The sequence below is a fragment of the Botrytis cinerea genome, chromosome 1, assembly GCF_000143535.2.
Source record: "Botrytis cinerea B05.10 chromosome 1, complete sequence".
NCBI lineage: Eukaryota > Fungi > Ascomycota > Leotiomycetes > Helotiales > Sclerotiniaceae > Botrytis > Botrytis cinerea.
The window spans coordinates 2,354,560-2,375,217 of NC_037310.1; the positions used below are offsets into that span (position 1 = coordinate 2,354,560).

At 44.0% G+C, this 20,658-nt stretch overlaps 5 protein-coding genes across 9 annotated transcripts; 3 read left to right on the plus strand and 2 right to left on the minus strand.

Annotated features, from left to right (window-relative positions):
• Positions 1-465: 465 nt before the first annotated feature.
• On the plus strand, positions 466-5,548 carry Bcest2. Its single transcript, XM_024690639.1, has 9 exons — positions 466-1,474; positions 1,540-1,858; positions 1,912-2,115; positions 2,172-2,509; positions 2,556-2,906; positions 2,954-3,415; positions 3,463-4,315; positions 4,393-4,461; positions 4,858-5,548. The coding sequence occupies exons 1-9, from the start codon at positions 1,004-1,006 to the stop codon at positions 5,310-5,312; spliced, it is 3,522 nt and encodes a 1,173-aa protein (XP_024546408.1). The 5' UTR covers positions 466-1,003; the 3' UTR covers positions 5,313-5,548.
• Positions 5,549-6,183: 635 nt separating this feature from the next.
• BCIN_01g06730 (hypothetical protein) lies at positions 6,184-9,924 on the minus strand. The gene has a single exon (XM_001561184.2). It carries the CDS (start codon positions 9,352-9,354, stop codon positions 6,661-6,663), a length of 2,694 nt encoding a protein of 897 aa, XP_001561234.2. The 5' UTR covers positions 9,355-9,924; the 3' UTR covers positions 6,184-6,660.
• A 2,825-nt stretch (positions 9,925-12,749) lies between these two features.
• BCIN_01g06740 (hypothetical protein) lies at positions 12,750-15,697 on the plus strand. 2 transcript variants are annotated; one of them, XM_024690641.1, is made up of 6 exons: positions 12,750-13,114; positions 13,188-13,224; positions 13,408-13,731; positions 13,856-14,309; positions 14,373-14,984; positions 15,162-15,697. In XM_024690641.1, exons 3-6 carry the CDS (start codon positions 13,570-13,572, stop codon positions 15,446-15,448), a joined length of 1,515 nt encoding a protein of 504 aa, XP_024546410.1. In that variant the 5' UTR covers positions 12,750-13,114; positions 13,188-13,224; positions 13,408-13,569; the 3' UTR covers positions 15,449-15,697. The 2 variants fall into 2 exon arrangements, with proteins under 2 accessions (XP_024546410.1, XP_024546409.1); XM_024690640.1 differs by lacking the exon at positions 13,188-13,224.
• On the minus strand, positions 15,608-18,030 carry BCIN_01g06750 (hypothetical protein). Its single transcript, XM_024690642.1, has 3 exons — positions 17,867-18,030; positions 15,808-17,800; positions 15,608-15,731 (listed from the first exon to the last, which is right to left on the minus strand). The coding sequence occupies exon 2, from the start codon at positions 17,084-17,086 to the stop codon at positions 15,866-15,868; it is 1,221 nt and encodes a 406-aa protein (XP_024546411.1). The 5' UTR covers positions 17,087-17,800; positions 17,867-18,030; the 3' UTR covers positions 15,608-15,731; positions 15,808-15,865.
• A 117-nt stretch (positions 18,031-18,147) lies between these two features.
• Positions 18,148-20,584, plus strand: BCIN_01g06760 (hypothetical protein). 4 transcript variants are annotated; one of them, XM_001561176.2, is made up of 4 exons: positions 18,148-18,690; positions 18,737-19,310; positions 19,360-19,633; positions 19,685-20,584. In XM_001561176.2, exons 1-4 carry the CDS (start codon positions 18,282-18,284, stop codon positions 20,168-20,170), a joined length of 1,743 nt encoding a protein of 580 aa, XP_001561226.1. In that variant the 5' UTR covers positions 18,148-18,281; the 3' UTR covers positions 20,171-20,584. The 4 variants fall into 4 exon arrangements, with proteins under 4 accessions (XP_001561226.1, XP_024546413.1, XP_024546412.1 ...); XM_024690643.1 differs by having other exon boundaries at positions 19,360-19,583; XM_024690644.1 differs by having other exon boundaries at positions 18,737-18,999.
• The last annotated feature ends 74 nt before the right edge of the window (positions 20,585-20,658 follow it).

Below are 20,658 nucleotides of genomic sequence, written 5' to 3' on the forward strand. Positions count from 1 at the left end.
TATTGACTACAAGGCTCTGACTCGGGGACTGGGAGTTCACAGATCTATTGTGCTTCAAAGTTTGACAATCAGTCAAGCCTGACTCTAAAATAGCATCTGGCTGTCTAGGTAGGCAAGCAGACACCTCAAGAAAGAATCTGATTGTCAGAACCCTTGAAGGCTTGCTTCATATTGGATTTGACATCGCACAGTCTTACTTTTAAGCCAGCAGTAACCTTAGCCGAGTCTCATTCATGCATTCATACATTCATCAATCATCGTCCCTTCTTCGAGAATCACCCAGGGCCTACCCACAGCCTTTTCGGTTGTGTATAAAACCCAGGCAGGAACCTCACTTTGATATTTCACTGGATGCCCTTCTCCTTCTCCTTCTCCTTCTCCTTCTCCTTCTCGTGTCCCTTGTTTTGTTGTGTGATGCTGGCTCGAGACTGTTCTCCCATCAACATCACATCACATCACATCAAAGTCTTATCCGTTATCGATATCCTCAATTCTAGATTCAATGTCAACATTTGACCAATAAGTAGCTGAATCCCTCCCTAGTAGATATGTGTTAAAGGCCGTGCTTTCCGGACTTTCTTTTCCTTTTCTCTGTTCCGACTTTGTCTTGCTCAATATAATTGAAACAACTCCTTACTTTTTCACAACCATCGATACCCCTTACTTCATCTGTCTATTTATAAATTGAAACTTCGATCATATGCTGTGTTCTCGTATTCGTTGTGAAAGGGAGGAATCCTTTCTTATTGACTTTCCAAAATCAAAGTCACCCATACAATCTGATCTACGATACAGCCTCGCAACTTTGACAAGGCTGCATAAAACAAGCTGCATAGAACTAACAGTCTTCCAAGCTTGCTATATCGATCTTGCTTGAAGATCGACATCACGCCTATGGGTCATCATCTGGGTCATTATTGTCCATTGCAGATCGTCCAACGCTAAGACACTACTTGGTGTGCTTTGCCAAAGATCAAGAATCAACAAAAGCAATTGCTTAAACATGGCTAGAAAGAGAAAGAGAAGTCATGCTGCCACAGGGACTGATACTGATAATCGCACTGGCCTTACAGATCTCAACAAACGTCAAAAGGCCTCTGGAGATACCCACAGAAAGGATCCTCCGGTAAAGCAAGCTTTGTTGGCCAAATACTACCCCAACGTCTTGTGTCTTCGTGATTATTTACTATCAAAGCTTCCAGTATCCTCCAAGGTTAGGAGAAAGAAGTTGTTGTCAGTGGGCCACAAGACTCCAACAAACATTGAAGATCAAGGAGAAGATGATCATGACGAGAAAGATGAAGATCATTTATTAGGTGACTTTCTTGATAGCACGTTGATAGGTGTGTCATCGAATCATGATTTTTCCCAAGAAAACAGGTTGAAAGAGTGGGTTTCTTTCTCTCAGAAAGGAGACATTTCTGTATCGACCATTGCAAATTCCAGTGGTAATGATGTTTACTCTCAATCAGAGGTGGGTATTTATCAATAATCTTCCTTCCGGAATGTTCTTGTCTCGGAATACTAACACCCCAACAGATTGTTGATTTTGTTATTTGGTTACTATTTTCAAAGTCCAAATCATCAAATGGGAGACTGCAACACTTACTTTGTCAAGGATATCGTAAAGATATCAGTTCTCATTCTGTTAATAGGGATGAAGACTTCAGGACTTCTATTCCAGGAGTCAATTCAATGTATCCCAATAGTCATGTGACAGCTATGAAAGCATGGCCATGGCCCCATGTTCTTGCTTTGCTAGGGAAAGCTGGAGAACGTGTCATGTGTGATTTGATTCTTGATTGTGGTGTTTTTGTTCAGATAGAGAATGCACATGGTAGCTATTACCAACTCAGTGGTGGGTTTAAACAGTGTCTGGTTTGTTTAGTCTAGACTGACGACTACAAACAGGTCAGCCCTTGAGTGAACTGACACCCATTGCAATTGCAAAAATTCATGGAGTATTATCTGAGACAGACAACCCTTCCAGGAAAAGCCAGCAATTCGTTGTCTTGCATAATCCAGCGGAAATCAATTTTGTAAGAAATCGGATGCTTTACGCAAAAGCTGCTTTGAATGCAAAGGGTGAAGTTCAATTTGGTTTCAGGCACATCCGTAGGTTACCCTTGAGCTGGCAGCTTGGATTCAAATTGATTGATTGTTCTGTGCAGACGTTTTGAACCGATTTCCATGTCAAGTCAATAATGGAAGTGGTACTATGTTTAGTCGTCGACGGCCTGAGGAAAATATCACCCAAATTCTAATGTACATATTCCCCATGCAATTCGGCCTTCACAATGTCTTTACTTCAGAAGTTGACAATCGAGAAACTGTTCAGCCATTTAAAGATTATACTTTACGTGAAGAAGAAATTGATTCCAAATATCCTGATGCAAAGGCCATCAAAATCCCTAAAAGACTTCGTGGAAAAGCCAGGGATCTGGTCAAAAAATTCCAAATTTTGCACTCCAGGTGCTCATACAATAGCTTGTTAGAATATTATTGCCCGGTCAGTCTCCGAATTGGAATTTTGCGGCTTCTATTAACATTTGCAGAATCGGAAGAATCAAGATGGCAGCGTAGAGGACATGAAGGAAAAGTGTTCTTCTAATTCGACGTCATTCGAGAGCCAGTCTTCTGGAAAAAGCCGCGCCTCCAATACATGTTCATCGAGTGCCCCCTCAATTCCAGCCCGAAAATCAACTTTGATGGACCATGCAAGTTCTGGTGCTGATGTATCTGCTTTCTGTCATGCCGTGCTTCGAAATATCGTACCACACGAATTTTGGGGCACGGGAGATGTGCAGGTACATAACGAAGGCATCTTTCAAAAGAATATGGATAACTTTATTAGACTGAGAAGATTTGAAGCTTTGTCACTTCACGAAGTCACTCAGGGATTCAAGGTGAATTTTCCGTCATGATCGGACTTCATTTTGTTAATATGCAACAGATTGCCGAGATTGAATGGTTGGAAGCACCAAATACCTCGAACCAAAAATTGTCACTAACTGATTTCAACAAACGTCGTGAAATATTCCTTGAACTCATATACTATTTATTTGATTCAGTTCTTATCCCATTGGTTCGTTCAAACTTTCATGTCACTGAATCGAATATTCATCGTCAGCGACTATTCTTCTTTCGTCATGATGTCTGGAAATCTGTGGCTGAGCCTGCTCTGGCTTCATTGAAGTCGAAGATGTTCGAGGAAGTAAAATTGGGAGAGGCTCAGCAGATACTGGGTTCGCGAGTCTTAGGCTTTAGTCAGATGCGACTGATACCTAAGGAGACCGGCGTGCGACCAATCATGAATCTAAGGAGAAGAGCAATGCGAAAAGGTGATAAGCGTCTGCTAGGCGCCAGTATTAATAGTGTGTTAGCGCCTGTTCATAACGTACTCACCCACGAGAAGGTAAGCGTCATTTACAGTCGTTTTTTTGTAAGACCTAACATCAGTAGGCAAGCAATATAGCTCGCCTTGGATCAACTCTTTTCTCTGTCGGCGATTTATATCAGAAGGTCAAATCCTTCAAAGCATCTCTCAACTCATCAACAAAACCTCTCTACTTTGCCAAAGTTGATGTCCAGGCTGCTTTCGACACCATTCCTCAAGCTGCAGTCATCAAGCTCATGACTACCGTTCCTTCCGAATCAGAGTACAGGTTCGCGAGACATGTTGAAATCCGTCCCACAGAAGCCTATGCCACCGACTTTAATGCACCAAATAAACCCATTCGAAGATGGAAATCACACGCCAAATCTCTTCATCATCTCGACAATTTCGATGAGGATCTCGAAAACGATATAGCCATTGGCAAGAAGAACACTGTGTTTGTTGAAAGTGTCGTCAACCAAATCCGTGATACCGACTCTCTTCTCCAAATTCTGACTCAACACATTTCACAAAACATGGTTAAAATCGGCAAGAAATTCTACCGTCAAAAGGAAGGAATTCCACAGGGCTCAGTCCTTTCCTCTTTACTTTGTAATTACTTCTATGCGGATCTCGAAGCCAAACATCTATCTTTTCTAAAATCTGGGGAAAGCCTGCTGCTGAGATTAATTGATGATTTCTTACTTATAACACTCAATCCCGCACATACAAAACGTTTCCTGAAAATAATGCATGATGGAATACCAGAGTACGGGGTGGGTGTAAATCCAGACAAGACACTTACTAACTTCGAGGTGATGATTAATGGTAAGAAAATAAAGAGGGTGGTGGGTGAGAGAATGTTTCCTTATTGTGGTAATTTGGTGGACATGAAGACTTTGAATATTGCAAGAGATAGGGATAGGAGGAAAGATCTAGGTGAGCTTGTTTTGATTCGTTCTGCTTTCTCGTAGAATATATTACTACCATGAAACTGAATGCTAATACGTGACAAGTAATACAAGACTCGCTGACAGTCGAATATTCAAGAATTCCGGGTAAAACATTCCATCGGAAAGTGCTCAGTAAGTATCATTTCCTGATCTCGTTTTTCACAAAACTACAACGTCACAACATATGGAGGTATAACCCCAAACAATGCAACTGCTGTCACATACGACCATAGACTGAAGAGAATTGGGCATCCCGTCCGCTCTGCCATACACAAGCTTCAGATCGGTGGATTAGTAGTTGGGTGGGTGACCACCAGCGAATCCCCACTGTTGTATGTTTTTTTGTTTTGTTTTCTTTTTCTGAAAAGAATCTCAATGAAGCTCTGCATGTCCGTCCCTAGATGCTGCCATTTTTCTCTCCAATATTTATCTTGAATGCCGCCTTCATTTTGCGCCCCGCTTCCCCGCGCTCGCATTTGCTCTCCACTTTTACTTGAAACTTCAAATACAAAATTAACACGCTCGTAGATTCACTCACCCTCCAAACCCACCCTATGTACCTCGACACTTCTCACAATTCTCTTTCCACGGTCCGGAAAAATATCTACACCTCTTATGTTGAAAGTGCAACGAAAATGATGGCATATATAAAATGCTTACCTGTTGCCAAAAAACCAAAACGTGCATTGGTGATTAAGACAGTAGAGGATTTAGTTAGGTTGGGATGGTGTTTAAGTAGACGGGGAAAGAAGAGAAGTAAAAATGTTGACGGGAAAGGGGGTGATCTGGATAAGGATGAGGAAGAGGAAGAGGAAGAGGAAAAAAGTGGCAAGAAAGATCAATATGCAGGTTATAAATGCGAGATTTCGAAGAGGGAGATGAGGAGATGGGGGCTGGGCGCTTTTTTGGAGGTCATGAAGAAGAGGCAGAGTGGGTATACGGGGGTGGTGGAATGGTTGGAAAGGGAGTTGGCAAAATTATGATGGGGAAGGAGAGAGGAGGAGATGGGGAGTTGGGTAATGTATCGATTTGTTCGATGGATCATTTTCCAAAAGGGCATGGGGAGGAGAAGGACAAGCGAGCGTCATTTGAATCGTGGAGGCATTCGTACTTGTACTTTTATTAGTGTCTCATTACTATCTAATATCGATCCATTTACATATGGATTCTAATACGGATAGATACACTCAAACCCAGAAAGTCCATACTCAATCTCATATCACAACCACATATCAATTACGCATGCGATGAAAGAGATGTGATTTTGTATATAATGTATGTCCTACCAACGTGAGTGCCTCTTTTGCGAATTTTCCAAATTGAGATTGAGTTCATTCATTCATTCATTCATGCTTTTGTTTATTCTCGCCTCGCCTCGCCTCTACTGAGTTCGAGTCTGAATGAGATACTGATGTGTGTGTTGCGGGTTGTGGGTTGTAGGTTGTAGGTTGTATATCCGTATCTATATCACTACTTGAGTTTTGAGTCTTGAGTCTTGAAAATTGAGGACATCTTGCGATTTGAGAGGGGAAGCGAGGGGAGAAGGGGAGAAAGAAAGAAAGAAAGAAAGAAAAAGAGGAAAAGAGGAAAAGAGGAAACATCCTTTTCTCTCCCCTCTCTTCACCTCGCCTCTCCTCTCTCTCTCTCTCTCTCTCTCTCTCTCTCTCTCTACCTACTGGAAGACAAGCCCAAGTCCAAGTCCGGGGTTTTTACCCGACTTGATTTTCATTTTTACAATTTTTGTTGTTGAGTTTGCTTGGGTGATGGGTGATAGTAACATTTGTTTATTTGCTTGTACACAAGGGAGCAAACAAACCATACTGGAATTCGAGTCAGTTACATAAAAATACCACATCCAAAAAAACAAACATTATTTATTGACTTTTTACACAGATATCTATCTACACACACACACATGCATGGAATCCTAGGATTAATAAACCTTTCCAATCTCCATTTCAATTTCCTACCTCAACAGATTCAATCATCTATTCATCTACCATCATGCATGATTGCACCATTGTCCCCCTAAGTCGCTCTTCCAGAATTCCAGAATTTCTATGGCCCATTTCATTCCATCCCCCGAATTATTGCACTATGAATAATCGTCGTTCCTCCTAACCCCAAAACTCCCAATTTAAAGTCCTGTTTTCCAACTCCTTGCCAGTGGCTCCAAATTCCAAGATAACCGCGTGCGGCATCTTGTACCGGCAAATTATACATAAATAAAAAAAACGACCATGCCCCTAGGCCCATTACTCCTGCTTTTCCCAAGCGTATACCCATTTTTAATACCTCGATACCAATGTACATACAATACGTTAAGAATGATCAGTTCCTCCGATGCTCGTAATTAGGATGTGAGTTCGAATACTGCGCATGAGGATGGCCGTTACCATTACTGTGAAGATGTGGCGGATTTGGCGGATTTGCGTATTGCGCATGAGAGGGGCCATTGCCGTTGCCATTACCATTGGCATGATTTGGGGCCGCTATTGGAAACTGCGAAGGAGCTGCGATTGTATTCGAATACTGCGCATGCGATTGACCATTGCCGTTGCTATTACTGTTGATATGCGATGGAGTTGCTGATGGATTTCCATACTGTGCGTGTGTGGGAATCACTCCATATCCACCCGTGGGCCAACTTACATATGGCTGTTGGGGCTGCATTCCCTGCAGCGCTGTAGCGGTGACTTGTTCGTTAATAGCAGGCATGCTACGGTCCATGTATGAATCCATCATCGGCGCTGAGACTTGTGGGCTATGAGTAAAGGCATCCGGTCCAACTTTCCAAGGGATACTGAAATTATTCCCTAGAATTAAATCAAAGACGTTGTCAATATTGCTCTGCTGGGGGTTTTCGAATTCAATGTCGATATCAGGGATGGCTTGAACATGAGACTGCATCTGCATGGCATCGTAGTGTTGAGATTGTGCGGCAGTTACATGGTTATCAATTATACCGACAATTTGAGCAAATTGGAAAGATACCTGTGTGAGCATAGCGAAGACTGGACAAAGGCGAATGTTATCCATCGCGTTCCTTACATCAAAGACGGCTTTCCTGCGAGAGATTTCTTCGTCATTGTCTGGCTCATCTTTGGCTAGGAACTCCAACGCGATGACGGCCACGCTGTGATATACGTAGTAGGGATCAGTCCAGGTTACACCATTGAATTGGTTTAAAGTGATAAGATGATAGATGAGCTTAAGAGCTTCCTTGGAAGAAAGGCCGCATTTGGAACTCAACTTGTGTTCTTGTTCACCGAGATGGTTAGCGCTAACGTGTTTCCCTTTTTTCCGAGCTACCTGTAGCATTGCTTTCCGTACTGCGTAAGGCCGAGTAACAAGTGACTGTACAAGATGGAACTGAAGATGAAGTAGATAAATCGCACGCGAGTGGGCTCGTGGAATTCCTTGAAGTCCGAGGCGAAGGTGTGGTGGTAACCGTTCGCGCCATTCGTCCGACTCCGCGAGTAATCTATCGGCCCAAATGATCCTGTGTTTCTCATCACCCGGAGATAGAATGACGTTAGAGGGATACATCATCTTACTAGTACGCGCCATTATTCTTGTCAAACGACACAACTCCTCGACGTATCCCATAGGTACATGTGCACTGCCGTCAAGCAGGTCTTCGTTGGGATATTTAACTGTGACTTCCATGTCGTCAATAGAACAGGGTCTGCCCAGAATAGTGCATGAATTCTGTTCGAGTACGTAAATTGTCCACCACACCCGGCGTCGAACCTCAATTTCGCCTGCATCGAGATTTCTGTTGCCTCCTTCTCGATGCATTCCAAGAGTCATGGCCATTCTCAAAACCGCACCTAGCATCGTCCAAGCTGCGTTACGTTCAGACATGTTATGTAAATACATATGCAAAAGGAGCAGAGCTTGAATATTGACCAGTGTACTGGTATATTGAAGTTGGGACACTCGCGACTGGACCCATACTTTATAATTGTGAATCATTTGCAGGTACAAATCATCCTGTGGGTCGATAGTTTGAGCTCCGAGTACTAGAACCATGAGAACAGAACATAGCCACCCGGCTTCGAAATCTTGCACTTGATTACCAAGTTGGCTCCACATGCTCTCGTAGCGCTGTTCAAAAGAGCGACGTCTAAAAAGCATAAAATCGGGGTGAACATGGTCAAAGAACGACTGAACTAAAACATCCGCGATTTCTCGAGCAGGAAGAAGTGAAGATAGAGGCTCTTTCTCTGATGGATCTTTGCCTGGGACAAGTGGAAGCACGTGACGGCTTCTAGATACTTGAGGATCTCGTTCGAGATCTGCTGGTCCAGGGGCGGTATGTTTTTCTTCGGCCGCTTTGGGCTCTAAACCTTTGCTCCATTTTGACGTCGCGAAGTTTATCATCAACTTCATACTTGGATCGTTCTGGTCAAGAACTTGAGCATATGATCCTACCAGCGCACGAAGATTGAGGGCAAATCCAAAACTTGAAGAAGGTCCAATAAAATGTGATTGTCCCCCCGAAGGTGTGGGAACAAGTGTTTCCTGTGGCGAGCTGGGTAAGGTTGCAGATTTCTCTGTTGGCGTTGGCTCTTCTTTCAAGGCTCGTTGGCTACCCTCGGAATAAGCTGGTGACGATGCCAATTCCTTTGGGACTTGTGCAAAAATTTCCTCCATGCGCGTATCGCCCGCAGCGAGGTTTTCTTCCGTGAATTCGGGTAACGTTATTTTATGCTCTGCAGCAATCTCATAGAGAACGTCGATCTCATTCGTATCCTTATTGGGGAGTAATCCTTTGACCAGCGCATCCAGAACGCGATATCGCATACTAAGCGTCTCAACACTTCCATAGATTCGCGTCTTCCGGGGTAAGGTGGATTTACATTCTACACGGGCTTCCACACAATTCTCGCATGGATCCTCTCCCACTCTAGAACAACGCACTCTACGCTTTTTGCAACGATCGCAAGAAACCAGAGCTCTTTTTCGCAGGTGATCCGCAATACGGACCTTGCCAGGCTTTTTCCTTTTGGACGAATCCATCTTCTGTACGCAGGGAGGGGGGGGGGAGTGAGATCTAACCCCGCAAAACCCAGGGTGTCAAGAGATAGAGTCGTAGGGATTTCGATTTGAGTATCAATAATTTGTAACAGTTATGCGTGTGAAGGGTTATGAAGAAGCATGGAGGTTTATGGATGAAGGTCTTGAGTACAGAAATGAAGACGTATCAATTCATTTCTTCACGATTGTATGACTAGGGAGGAACAATACAGTTACTCGAATGAAGTGCAATTAGTGTACTAGTCCGTGCTAGTACTAGGTGCTAGGTAGTATCTGAATGTGAATGCGATGTGACTGAGCGATTGCCAGATCTCAGATCTCGTGTGTGATACGGAGCCCAGTATAGATGGGGGAAAGATACCATATGGAGTAAATATCGCATGTACGGAAGAAGGAGGGTGAAGAGGTCAAACTTGAGTGATGGGACAGGGAGGGAGGGAGGGAGGTACGAGGAGGTAATCTTATGATAACGAAGAAAGGACAATTCAATAATCAAGGATAGAAGAGATACCCAGCACGTTGATCATAGGTAGGTAGGTAGGTAGGTAGGCCGAGGGGAGATGGGAGATGGGAGGTGGGAGATGGGAGATGGGAGAGAAGTCGATGTTCGTTGCTGATGCGAGTGCTAGTGCTAGTGTGCTAGTGCAGTGCTGCTGGTGCTGGTGCTGACTTATCAACTTTTTTTTCATTAGCCTCTTTTTTTTTCTCGCAATCGTTTTGGGCCAGGGCCAGTGGGTGGCCATGCCATGTAACAAACTTGAGAAAGTGCCGGCGCAGATAGACAGACACGGAGTACACATATCCCTCCTACCCAGACACCTAGGGAGATGTTCATTTGCCTTGACAAGGATGCGTTACGGCCTACGGGTTTGCATATGTTGGAAGACAGATTTCACAAGGACCGCTGCAGAGGCTCCACACGGACAGAATCCATCGTGCGTCGCGTGAGAAGGGCAAGAATATAGTAAATAGAGTTGATGATTTGCCGGTAGATGTCGACATAGGCAATGTGTAGCTATTAGCACTCTCTATTCCGTATAGATACCATTGAAGCTGTACATGTACCAAGGTACCCAGGGCACCTAGGTAGTAAGTAATAGCAGGTATTAGGTCTTCCTCTTACTTCCAAATACTAACGATATTGTACGGTTGGACTTGCACCTGGCTTGAACCTGGACTTGAACCTGGACTTGAACCTGGACTTGGACTTGGACTTCGACTTGGACTTCGACTTGGACTTGCTTGTACTGTAACTTGTTTGCAACTTGCAAGACTTCCTTCCCTAGTACTTGATCAACCCCCGGAAATGTCCTGATCGGAAGATTATCTTAGTGTGAAAGTATACACACCACTGCGGACAGATGGGCAAAGCTGGAAGTTTGCTCATTGGGGATTTAATAGGTTTCAGTGTCAGGTAGATCTCAAACTACCACAAACCCAGCCAAGTGCTAACCAAGATCTCACAAAGTGCATAGTCTATATATCAAATGCAGCCCCTCCTCGCCCCCCAGCTGCTCATCATAGTAGATCCTTAGTATTTAGGTTCTTTTTAGTAGGTATCGTGCATCTCAACTTGGTAGTTCTTGACGAGATGGAGGTTTTGGAAAAAGCAAATCTGATACATGATGTTCACCAGTTGTTATCGTAGATTGAGGGGAATGGGAATCCGTCTGCTCCATGACACCCATCAAATTCTCCCGTCAACCGTATGTATGTGTGGCCATTGTTAGTCGCCTCCAGGACTTAGCTACATCCAGTACATGCAAAGACGAGGAGATCTACCCGAGCAAGCGTTGATGCACCAGGTGAGTGAACCATTCTTATCTTATCGAATTTTATATTGATGCATATTCCAACACGTTGCTAGATAACTGGGCAGGTGTTTCGTTATGATTCATTATTGTGTTGGTACTCTGCTCTCATGATTCATTGGACATCAGTCCTTTCCGAATTGAATTGGGGCTTTTGGTTTGAGGAATGCCAACGAAATGTAACCTGCCATTCATCTCTTATCCATCTCTTATCCCTTATCCATTGACCATCCATTGACCACTTACCATTGACCACTTACCGTTGACCACTGTCTGCTGCCCATCGCCAATTAGCCTTTAGACTTCATTTTCCCCGTCGGTACCGATACACTGGAGCCAGTCTCCAGTCATTTCAGCACTGCAACTTGTTACGAGGATATGGAGCATGCCTAGGAACCGCACCTAGCATCGCTCTATTGGTTGCCCCCCTATCATCCGCACTCCGTATAAATTTCGACGATGTTCGATGTACCTCGTATCTCGACATTACGGTAGAATGATGCAGGTATTTCGTACGTACCTAGCACGGTCTGCATGGTCTGATGTGTGTGAAATACCAAGGCTCTTATTATTAACAAGACTCCGCTACCGGTGGCCGTCGGAAATGACCCAAATCACACAATTCACTCGCTGCTGCTGCTGCTTTTATGCCTTGGGCCAGTGCCGGCAATCCATGTTGCCCCAGCTGGTGCTGGTGCAGGTGATTCGCCTCCAACTACCCACATTGTGCGATTGAACTTGGCTTACATAAGCAGCCGTCTCTTGGCGCTGATTCGCACATTATCCAATACTTTGAACCTCCGCCGTGCTAGATGTTGCAGTTCCATTTTTGATCCACAGAGAGTGCGTAAGATACTTTGCAAACGAGCGAATCAGCACTCACGACACACAGGAAAAGCGGAAATCGAAATCAGAGTTCACAAACTTAATCAAGTTCGGGCCAAGTCTTCACTCAGACGCCCCATTCACGCCTTCCCCCTCGTGCCCTTGTGGTCTGGCTCTCTCTTCTCTCTGCTCTCTCCTCTCTCGATTGAGTTACTACGACTCGTCCTGGCTACGATTACCCCCAACATGTTTCTTTCCCTCCTTTCGTAAGGGACAAGCTTTTTCGTATCCAATACAACTCATTAGCTGAGATTGGCGCTCCGCCGACTAGGTATAAAATGGAGAAAGAGTGAAGAAGAAGAAAAAAAGAAACGAAAAAGAAAAGAAACGAGAGAAGAGTAGATGTGTTGATCGATGTTGCTATGGTATGTTTATCATCCTATCGTTCCTCTCTTCATTCAAGTCAAAAAAGAAAGACATACCGGTTTAGTATTTTTCTTCTCCCTTCTTCTTGCTCTTGCTCTTGCTCTTGCTCTTGCTCTTGCTCTTGCTCTTGCTCTTGCTCTTCTTCTTCTCCTCCTCCTCCTCCGCCTCCTTCGTCCTCTTTTAACAACTGCCGTCGCTCTTTCCTACCTACCATATACCTATCCTACATCAAACGATCCATTTTACCCGGTCATTTTACTTCTTGCGCTGTATTCCTTGTATCAAAAACAGTTGGTTCAAATTTATAAGGTTATTGAATCAATCAACCAATCTATCAATCAATCTATCTATCCACTTTTTTCAATATCCTCAAATCTCATTCATCGTTCGAGATCATTTTAATCCTTACACACACACACACACACACACACACACACACACACATACGGAGTACATATACACATGCAGAGTACATGCTCCGTACATATCTAAACCATAAACTAATCCCAATTGATTACACGATCCCTTGTCTTCGTCCACCTTGTTCCGTCTGCCCTGTCAAGTTATTGTAACATACATTTATTATACATACCGTTGTTTTTACATACCTCCGTGCCTCATCGGTCTCACTATACCATTCTCTCGGGTCCTCTTTTTCAGATCGGATCGTTTAGAAAGAGGTATGTTGTGCCGTCTTTTTTTGTTCTGTTGCTGTACGGAGTACACTTCGTTGATCATTCGGTTATCATCTAGAAGGTTGTTGAAATACAACATGTCGTATGGCACCTCCGTAAGGCTTGTGTTCATTTGCTGCGTTTTCATATAGTTATTATAAATTTATAGTACAAGATATAATACTCAAAACCATTCGTCTACACAAAATCTCCAAGCCGATGCTAACCATATCTTCTTCTCTATATATACTTATATATATTTATACACGCAAGGGAGCTAACGCCCTTTCTTTTCATAGTACAACAATACCAACACGAGCATGTAGTTCGAATTGGACCTCGAAATCTTTCAAAACTCTCAACCCTCTCAAATCTACCTTCACCCTTTTGGACAACCAGCAATCTTTTCATGACCAAGGATAAAGGTCGGCAGTTGTTGTCTTCGCATCACAAATTCCAACATGTCATCAATTCATTCAAATATTGACCAACTTGACTCCCATCAAAAATCCGTCCTTTGTCTGGAGGAGTCAAATTCGACGTCTCCAACCCCAGAAATCAAGCTTGATCAACATGGATTACCATTAGTACCCCAGCCCAGTCGCTTCAAAGATGATCCATTGGTATGTTGTAATTTTCCATCATTACCCGATATTGCCATGATATCAAGATTCCAAATACATCCCTTCATCTCATCCAGATTTCTTCCATTCGATAAAAAAAAGTGCAAAGCTGATGATCTACTAGAATTGGCCAACATGGCTTAAGTGGGCAGTCCTGATTCAAGTTGGCTACATGGCCTTTCTAGGACCTTACAATGCAGCACTCGTTAATCCAAGTTTGGTTCTCCTGAGTGATGCGCTTGATGTTAGTCCAAAAGTGGCTTCGTACAGCACAACTACGGCAATCATCATGGGTGGTGTTTCACCATTTATTTATGCGCCTTTGGCGAACATCTATGGTCGTAGACCTATCACATTGTGTGCAATAGTTTTAACTATTATTGGAGGAGTGACATCGGCCAGTTCAAACACTTTGGCACAACTTGTGGGTACACGTGCTCTTTGTGGCTTTGGGTTCGGTGGAATGATGTCGGTGGGTACCGCTTGTGTAAATGATATGTTTTTTCTCCATCAGAGAGGCGAAGCTACTGGTGTATACTCCCTCTTTGTTACAAACGGTGCTCATGTGGCTGCAATTAGTGAGTCGAGTCATCTTGAGTCTCACACTCTCCTCGAAGACCTAACTAACATACTCAATTTAGTTGGTGGTTTCCTTGGATCATCCCTAGGCTGGCAATGGGATTACTGGATTGGAGCCATCAGCACCTCCGTTTCACTACTTCTCGCCATTTTTCTTTTCCCCGAAACTCTTTTCTCTCGCGATCCATCCTATCTCTCCACACGTACCAAAACCCGCACGTACTATGAACTTCTCTTTGATTTTCGCGGGAATTGTCTCCCTAATCGCTCACTCCAATTTTCCCACTTCTTAGAATCATTCTACATGCTCCGTTACCCTTCCATTCTGTTTCCATTCTGGTACTACACGTGGGGATGGACTTTCATCAACGTCATGCCTGCCATCTCTCTCGCCGCCATCTACACCGAATTGTACAACCTGAAGTCTGGTCCAATAGGTGCCTGTCTGGGTGTCTCACTTATGATTGGTAGCTTATTGGGAGAATTCAGCGCTGGAAAAGCGAGTGATTATGTCATGTATCGGATGGCGAAGAAAAATGGAGACATAAGGAAGCCGGAATATAGACTCTATCTTTGCTGTTTATCAGCGGTGTTTATGCCGATGGGATTGATTGTTTTTGGGGCTACAGTGGGAAAAACTCATTATACTATCCCGCTTATTGGACTCGGTCTTGGTGTGTTTACCATTTATTTGCTTTTGTCTACCATTTCATTCACTCGATATCTCTCTTAGCCCCTCTTTGCTATCCTCGCCTATGAAACCCCCACTTTGAACCCTCTTTTCAAACTTTATTCTCCTACTTTAACCCCACTTCTTCCTTTACCTAACCCTCACTAACATTCTTCCTCAGGTGTCTTCGGTCTTCAAATCGCTTCCACAACCCTATATGCCTACGTCTCTGACTGTTATAAGCCACAAACTCCTGAAACAGGCGTTCTCTTCAATCTCTCCCGCGGTCTCTCATTCGTCGTCGGATATTTCGCACTACCATTTGCAGATGAAGTAGGGTTTACATGGGCGTGGTTTACATTTGCAGTTGTGTTATTTATGTTCTTTATACCAGTTGGGTCATTGATTTGGAAGGGAGAGCAGTGGAGGATGCAAGGGGGAAAGCCAGGGTTCCATGGATGGCTGTAGGGGGCTGGAAGAGGAGGGCATTTGAAAGGGTTTGAGTTCATGGAATATGGACGGCAAGTGAGGCTGGGGTTTGAAATTCTGCGAGATGATACCAGCGTGGGGTGGAGTTTGGAATGGGGTTACGTTATGTTATGGTATTGTATGATTCTCAGTACGGTATAAGGTGGAGAGGTCGCTTGTTGCTAATGCTATACTTTGTCGTTTGTAATGTAATGTATTATACTATTCAATAAAATCATTCAAATACTAGGAGCTGGGAATGTCATTTCTCTCATTCAATAGCCTAACTCGATAAGCTATCAGCACAAACTAAAACTCTCGCTCAAAGAAAATCAACGCAAAGACTAATTAATACCCACTCTATTTTACCCATGCTATCCTGTTATATCTATCCTACAACCCAAAAAACCAATCTCATCACCGAACCGACGGATCGGACCCCGCAGCCGAAAGTTGAAGTGGGTTATTAAAACGCGGTATGTGAGATTCTTGGGTAGAACTCTGATTTTTTCGTGATCGTGCTCGTGATCGCGATCGCGATTGTGAGTCTGAACTTGAAGAAGAAGAAGAAGATGATGATGATGATAATGATGAAGGAGAGCGGTGATGACGAGAAGAGGAATTCCTATACTCAGCGTTCTTTTTCTCAAAGATGCGCTTACGGCTGTCCTCTTCTTTAGCGCGACGACTGGGGAGGTCAGACAGAAGGGGTGGGGCTTGGGTTGTGGGGGAGTGGGAGCGGGAGTAGGAGCGGGAGTGGGGAGAAGAATAATACGAGGAACGATCGGAATGCGAAATGGATGATCCGGGGTTGACGGATGAAATGGATGATCCTGCATCATCGTCCTCGCCATCGCCATCGTCGTAGTCATAGTCATAGTCATTGTCGATTTCGTCATTGGACATGGAGATCCCGGAATCGTGAAAGGAGCTCTGGTCGTGGTAGGAAGGGGACGGGGAGTGAGAGCGATGGCGAGTGTGAGAGCGAGATTTGTGTCGGGGATTTGAACTTGAATTTCTGGAAAGAGATACGGAGGAGGAGGCTCCTTTCGAGGGGTTGGAAGACGAGTTTAGGGACCAGCCGGCGTGGTGCGTTGATCGGGCTCTGGAGAGATGACGATTGGATTCGCGGGTTGAGCGGCCGAGGGAGTGTTGCGACGGAACAGAACGAAGCCAAAAACCATAATCTCCATTCTCCTCTGCCTCCCGCTCATTCTGGTACTTTGAAGGTTCTCCCTTCCCGTTTCCCGTCTCAAGAGTCCTCACATCTATAATCGACTCGTCAATTTTACACGGTGTACAGCCCCTCTCCCAGCGCAATAGTCCTTCTCGAATCCAAGTCCCGACAACATCGTTTGTGAAATGTGTAAATGGACGCTGGATGTTCTTGCGCACTTTTTTTGCGAGCGAGCACGCTTTCTTCACACGGCTTTTGCTGCGGATGTAGCCGAGGTGTTCGAGGTTGCTGGGGAGGGAGCTGGGGGTGGAGAAAGGGAGGGAGACGGATTCGTGGTGGATGGATCTGAAGTAGGAGGACTTGGAGCTTTTGGCATGGGGATTGAAGATGAAGAGGAGTTCGGTGCTGAGGAGGGGACTAGTCGTGGAGAGACTGTAGACTTGGAAGTGGGGCTTTGGCATGGTTTGGGAAAGGAGAGGGGTGGAGAGAGATTGATGATGATGATGATGATGGTGCCAGAAGTTGAGAATGGGGGTGAAGTTATGCGGATATAAATCTACAGCAACTGACTGTGTAATGGTTCTTTCGGAATGAAAACTGGAAAGAAATGAAATAGAAATTTGACAATTGTCAATTCAATGAAAATGAATACTATCTCGGTCCGACGATCCGTCAAAAAAGAAAGAAGAAGAAAAAAGCATCAACACCAACAAGTCAACACAAACACACCAACATATAACTAGCAAAATCCCGCATCGACAAAATAATTGTTGGCGGTGCGATAATAGGTCTCAAAGCCATAGCATAGCCATATCCAACCCAATCATCGAACCGCTCCTCCGTAAGGCATCGAAGCCCCCGAGGAACGTTTTTCCTTCCAGGCCGGTTGGCGGCTGGATTAATGGTCTATCTTTCATCATTCGTTACAACATCGCTAGTCGCGTTTGGAATTATCTAAGGTAGAATTCCTTTGAAACATTTGTTCATGATGCTTTGGCTGTTTCAACATCAAAGGTCGATGAATCCTTCTCGCCGACCTTGGGGGTCGGAGTGGCGAATTTCTAGCCGAGATTGTCAGGAATTGAAAGTTTGTGTGGGAAGAGAGGTATTTTCTTCTAGTTTAATCCAAGAAGGGGATCTTATTGGCTGTTGTTCTTTGTGACTCTATTTTTCATCTGCATTGCCGTTTTGATCAGGATTTGTTATTTGGGAATAGGAGGGGGGGGGGGGTTCGTGTTTACTTTCTGATCTATTCGATGCGAGATTGAAATTATGATATCCAAAGTGCAAACGAAACGTAGTAAATTTTTTAGAATGCAAAACGTAGAAAATCGACGAGATGATGTGCCCTAAATCAAGGATCAGAACTCTAGAAGGCAAGCAAGAAATCGTGTACGGGTTCTCCGCCGGATGATTGCAGCGATGTTTCGTTCCATTACGTTGGCGACGGTAAGTTGCAGGTCTTTATCGTCATGTTACATCAGAATTTTGATTGAGGTGGCTCCAATGAATACCCTGCAATGGACTTTTGTTTTTGGGTTACCTTGTTTTATGAGTAATTGCGAGCGGAGGTTGAATTGATATGAAGAGGCTCTGGTCGTCTCCATTTTTCGTCGCATATTGTATTCAAGAATATCCATTAATCGTGAGATCATCATGGTTGAATCCTCTCAAAAGCTTTCAAAAGTTACGTGCGCCAACTTTGATCAAGATGAAGGTGTTAAAGGAATTCCATGTACTAAAACCGCCTCGAAAGCTTGCAATGGGTGCTTTTTGGTTCAATATTGCAGTAGAGACTGCCAAGTTGCACATTGGCAAACCCATAAGAAAGATTGCAAATCTCCATTCATGAAGAAATCTTGGAGACCACAGTGGGATGTGGAGAAACGACGTCCGACATTTATTCGAGACAACGATGATCCTGCTCTAGGTGATCAGCCGGTGACTATGTTGCAACACGGAAGGAAGAAGTATTTATGGGGTAATGTTCCTGCCATTGATATAATTCAGAGTTGCCAGAATGAAGGAAAAGATTTGCCAGAGCAACTCAAGCTTTTATTTGCGGGTAAGCGTCAAGTCCAAGGGAAAACTGCGAGCTGATAATTTCACAGCATCTGGGGATATCAGAAATGTTGTCAAATCTCTCGTCGAACTTCCAATTACGTACCGGGGTGAATGTGAACTCATAATTAACGACAAGGATTTTGACGTTGTCGCCCGGAATGCAATGTTGCTCCTCACAGCTCTGGTGTTTGACCCCATTGAAGCGGCAGACATCATGATTCATATCTGGTACTCTGCATTCATAACCGAGTCAAACTTGCAGAAACTTCAAGATAAAATCCTTCCGATGATTGAAGATGTTTGTGAAAAGGTAGCTGGCCGCCCTGGAAAATCTTTGCAATCCAAAACTTGGACATTCGGCACTCGTACCATAAGTTTGGTGTTGCCGAAGGCTTCTTGGGATCTCCTTCCTTCGTTTTTCAAAGTTCCAGATGGACTATCAGCTAGCAAGGCACAAAGAGTTATGGTTGAAACCACATTATCGCCCTCGAGAAGAGACAATCTCGAGCGAGAATTGTATACTCGACCACCTGCATGGCGTGTCTGTGCTACGAAGTTCCGCAGTGACGGTGTACTTCTTCCCTTCGGACAGTCTCGCAAGGATTTCAAGATGCCAAATCCGTACATAGCTTCAAGTCCTTTGAAAGCGTACTTGCTAATTCAATGACAGAACGCTGTTCCAGAGCACTGACTTCTGGCCTATGATGGATTCTGCCGACCCATTGGAAGGATGGCCTTTTGAAGAATACCTTTCGAAACCGTCACCTGCTCGAAACGATGTCTATGGCAGCCTTTATTTCTATATTCAAGACCAACTTCAGAGATTTTGCAAGCGAATCGAGAATCTAACAATCCGCTTTCAACTATTTGAACTTGATGCATTGCATCTACCAGGTATTTTGAAGGAGCGTGGCATTGGCAAAGACTATTTCGACAGGATTGAAGTAATTCTTTAACTGCCCGTGAAAGGAGTATAGATTACTGACAATTCACAGGTTTCAAATATTGGAGACCGTGCCTACATTGGACCCCTAAAACTTCTGACGACTTTTGCTCCTTGCCTGAAGCGTAAATCACAGAATCCGCATGCCACACTTCTTGTCTTGTTCCTCAACGCTGTCCAAGAAAGCCGTACTGATAAAGATTACATTGACAGCATAACGACTGATTCTGCAAAGTTGGATCGGTACATGCCAATTCAGCTAGATATGCTTCAACCTTATAACGCAGACTTTTTGAAACACAACGATGCGCGATCTCGGTTTCAAGACGTTGACGAGCTTTTCAATAGGTTTGTGAAGGAGTGTTACTTGTATGAAATCAGTGAAATGGAAGGGTTAAAGATTAAAACCAAGAATACGTTGGTTGAAAAATGGCCCTTTAGGTTTCGAAATGGGGCAAAGCAGGAGGAATTTGATATGTTGATGGCATCGGGACATTTGGGTTCGGAAAGGTATGTAGAATGGGAGAGTTTGATGTAGGATTGACATGAGAAGTCTGGAAGGTTTGAGAGAGGAAAAGAGAGGAAAAAATTACCAAATGAATAAAAAAACAATTCTAATAAGTTTGGACGGCTCTACTCCATCAGATGTTCTTGCTTCGAAGGTCGAGTTCCCTAGCGCAATAGGACTGTTGAGCGTAATCTTATACAACAAACAAACGACTTCACCAAAACAATTCATCCCGTCTCATCAATCACTACCCAACCAATCATACCCATATTTGCGATATAACTTCAAATCATACTCTTGTCCCAAGTTTATCCCTCGTTGGCAGACGCCATCAATTGAGCCATGCTTTACACTTAGATCGGCACTTTGGCAGACGTTCTTTAATCTTCACTCTTTGCCGCGACGGTGAGACATGGAAACGCGTAGTCTTCACTATTTTCAGCACCCATTCCTTTTGTCTGCGGACGATAAACAGTGATCAAGAACTATTACATTCTTCCTGATTACTGTTATCATCA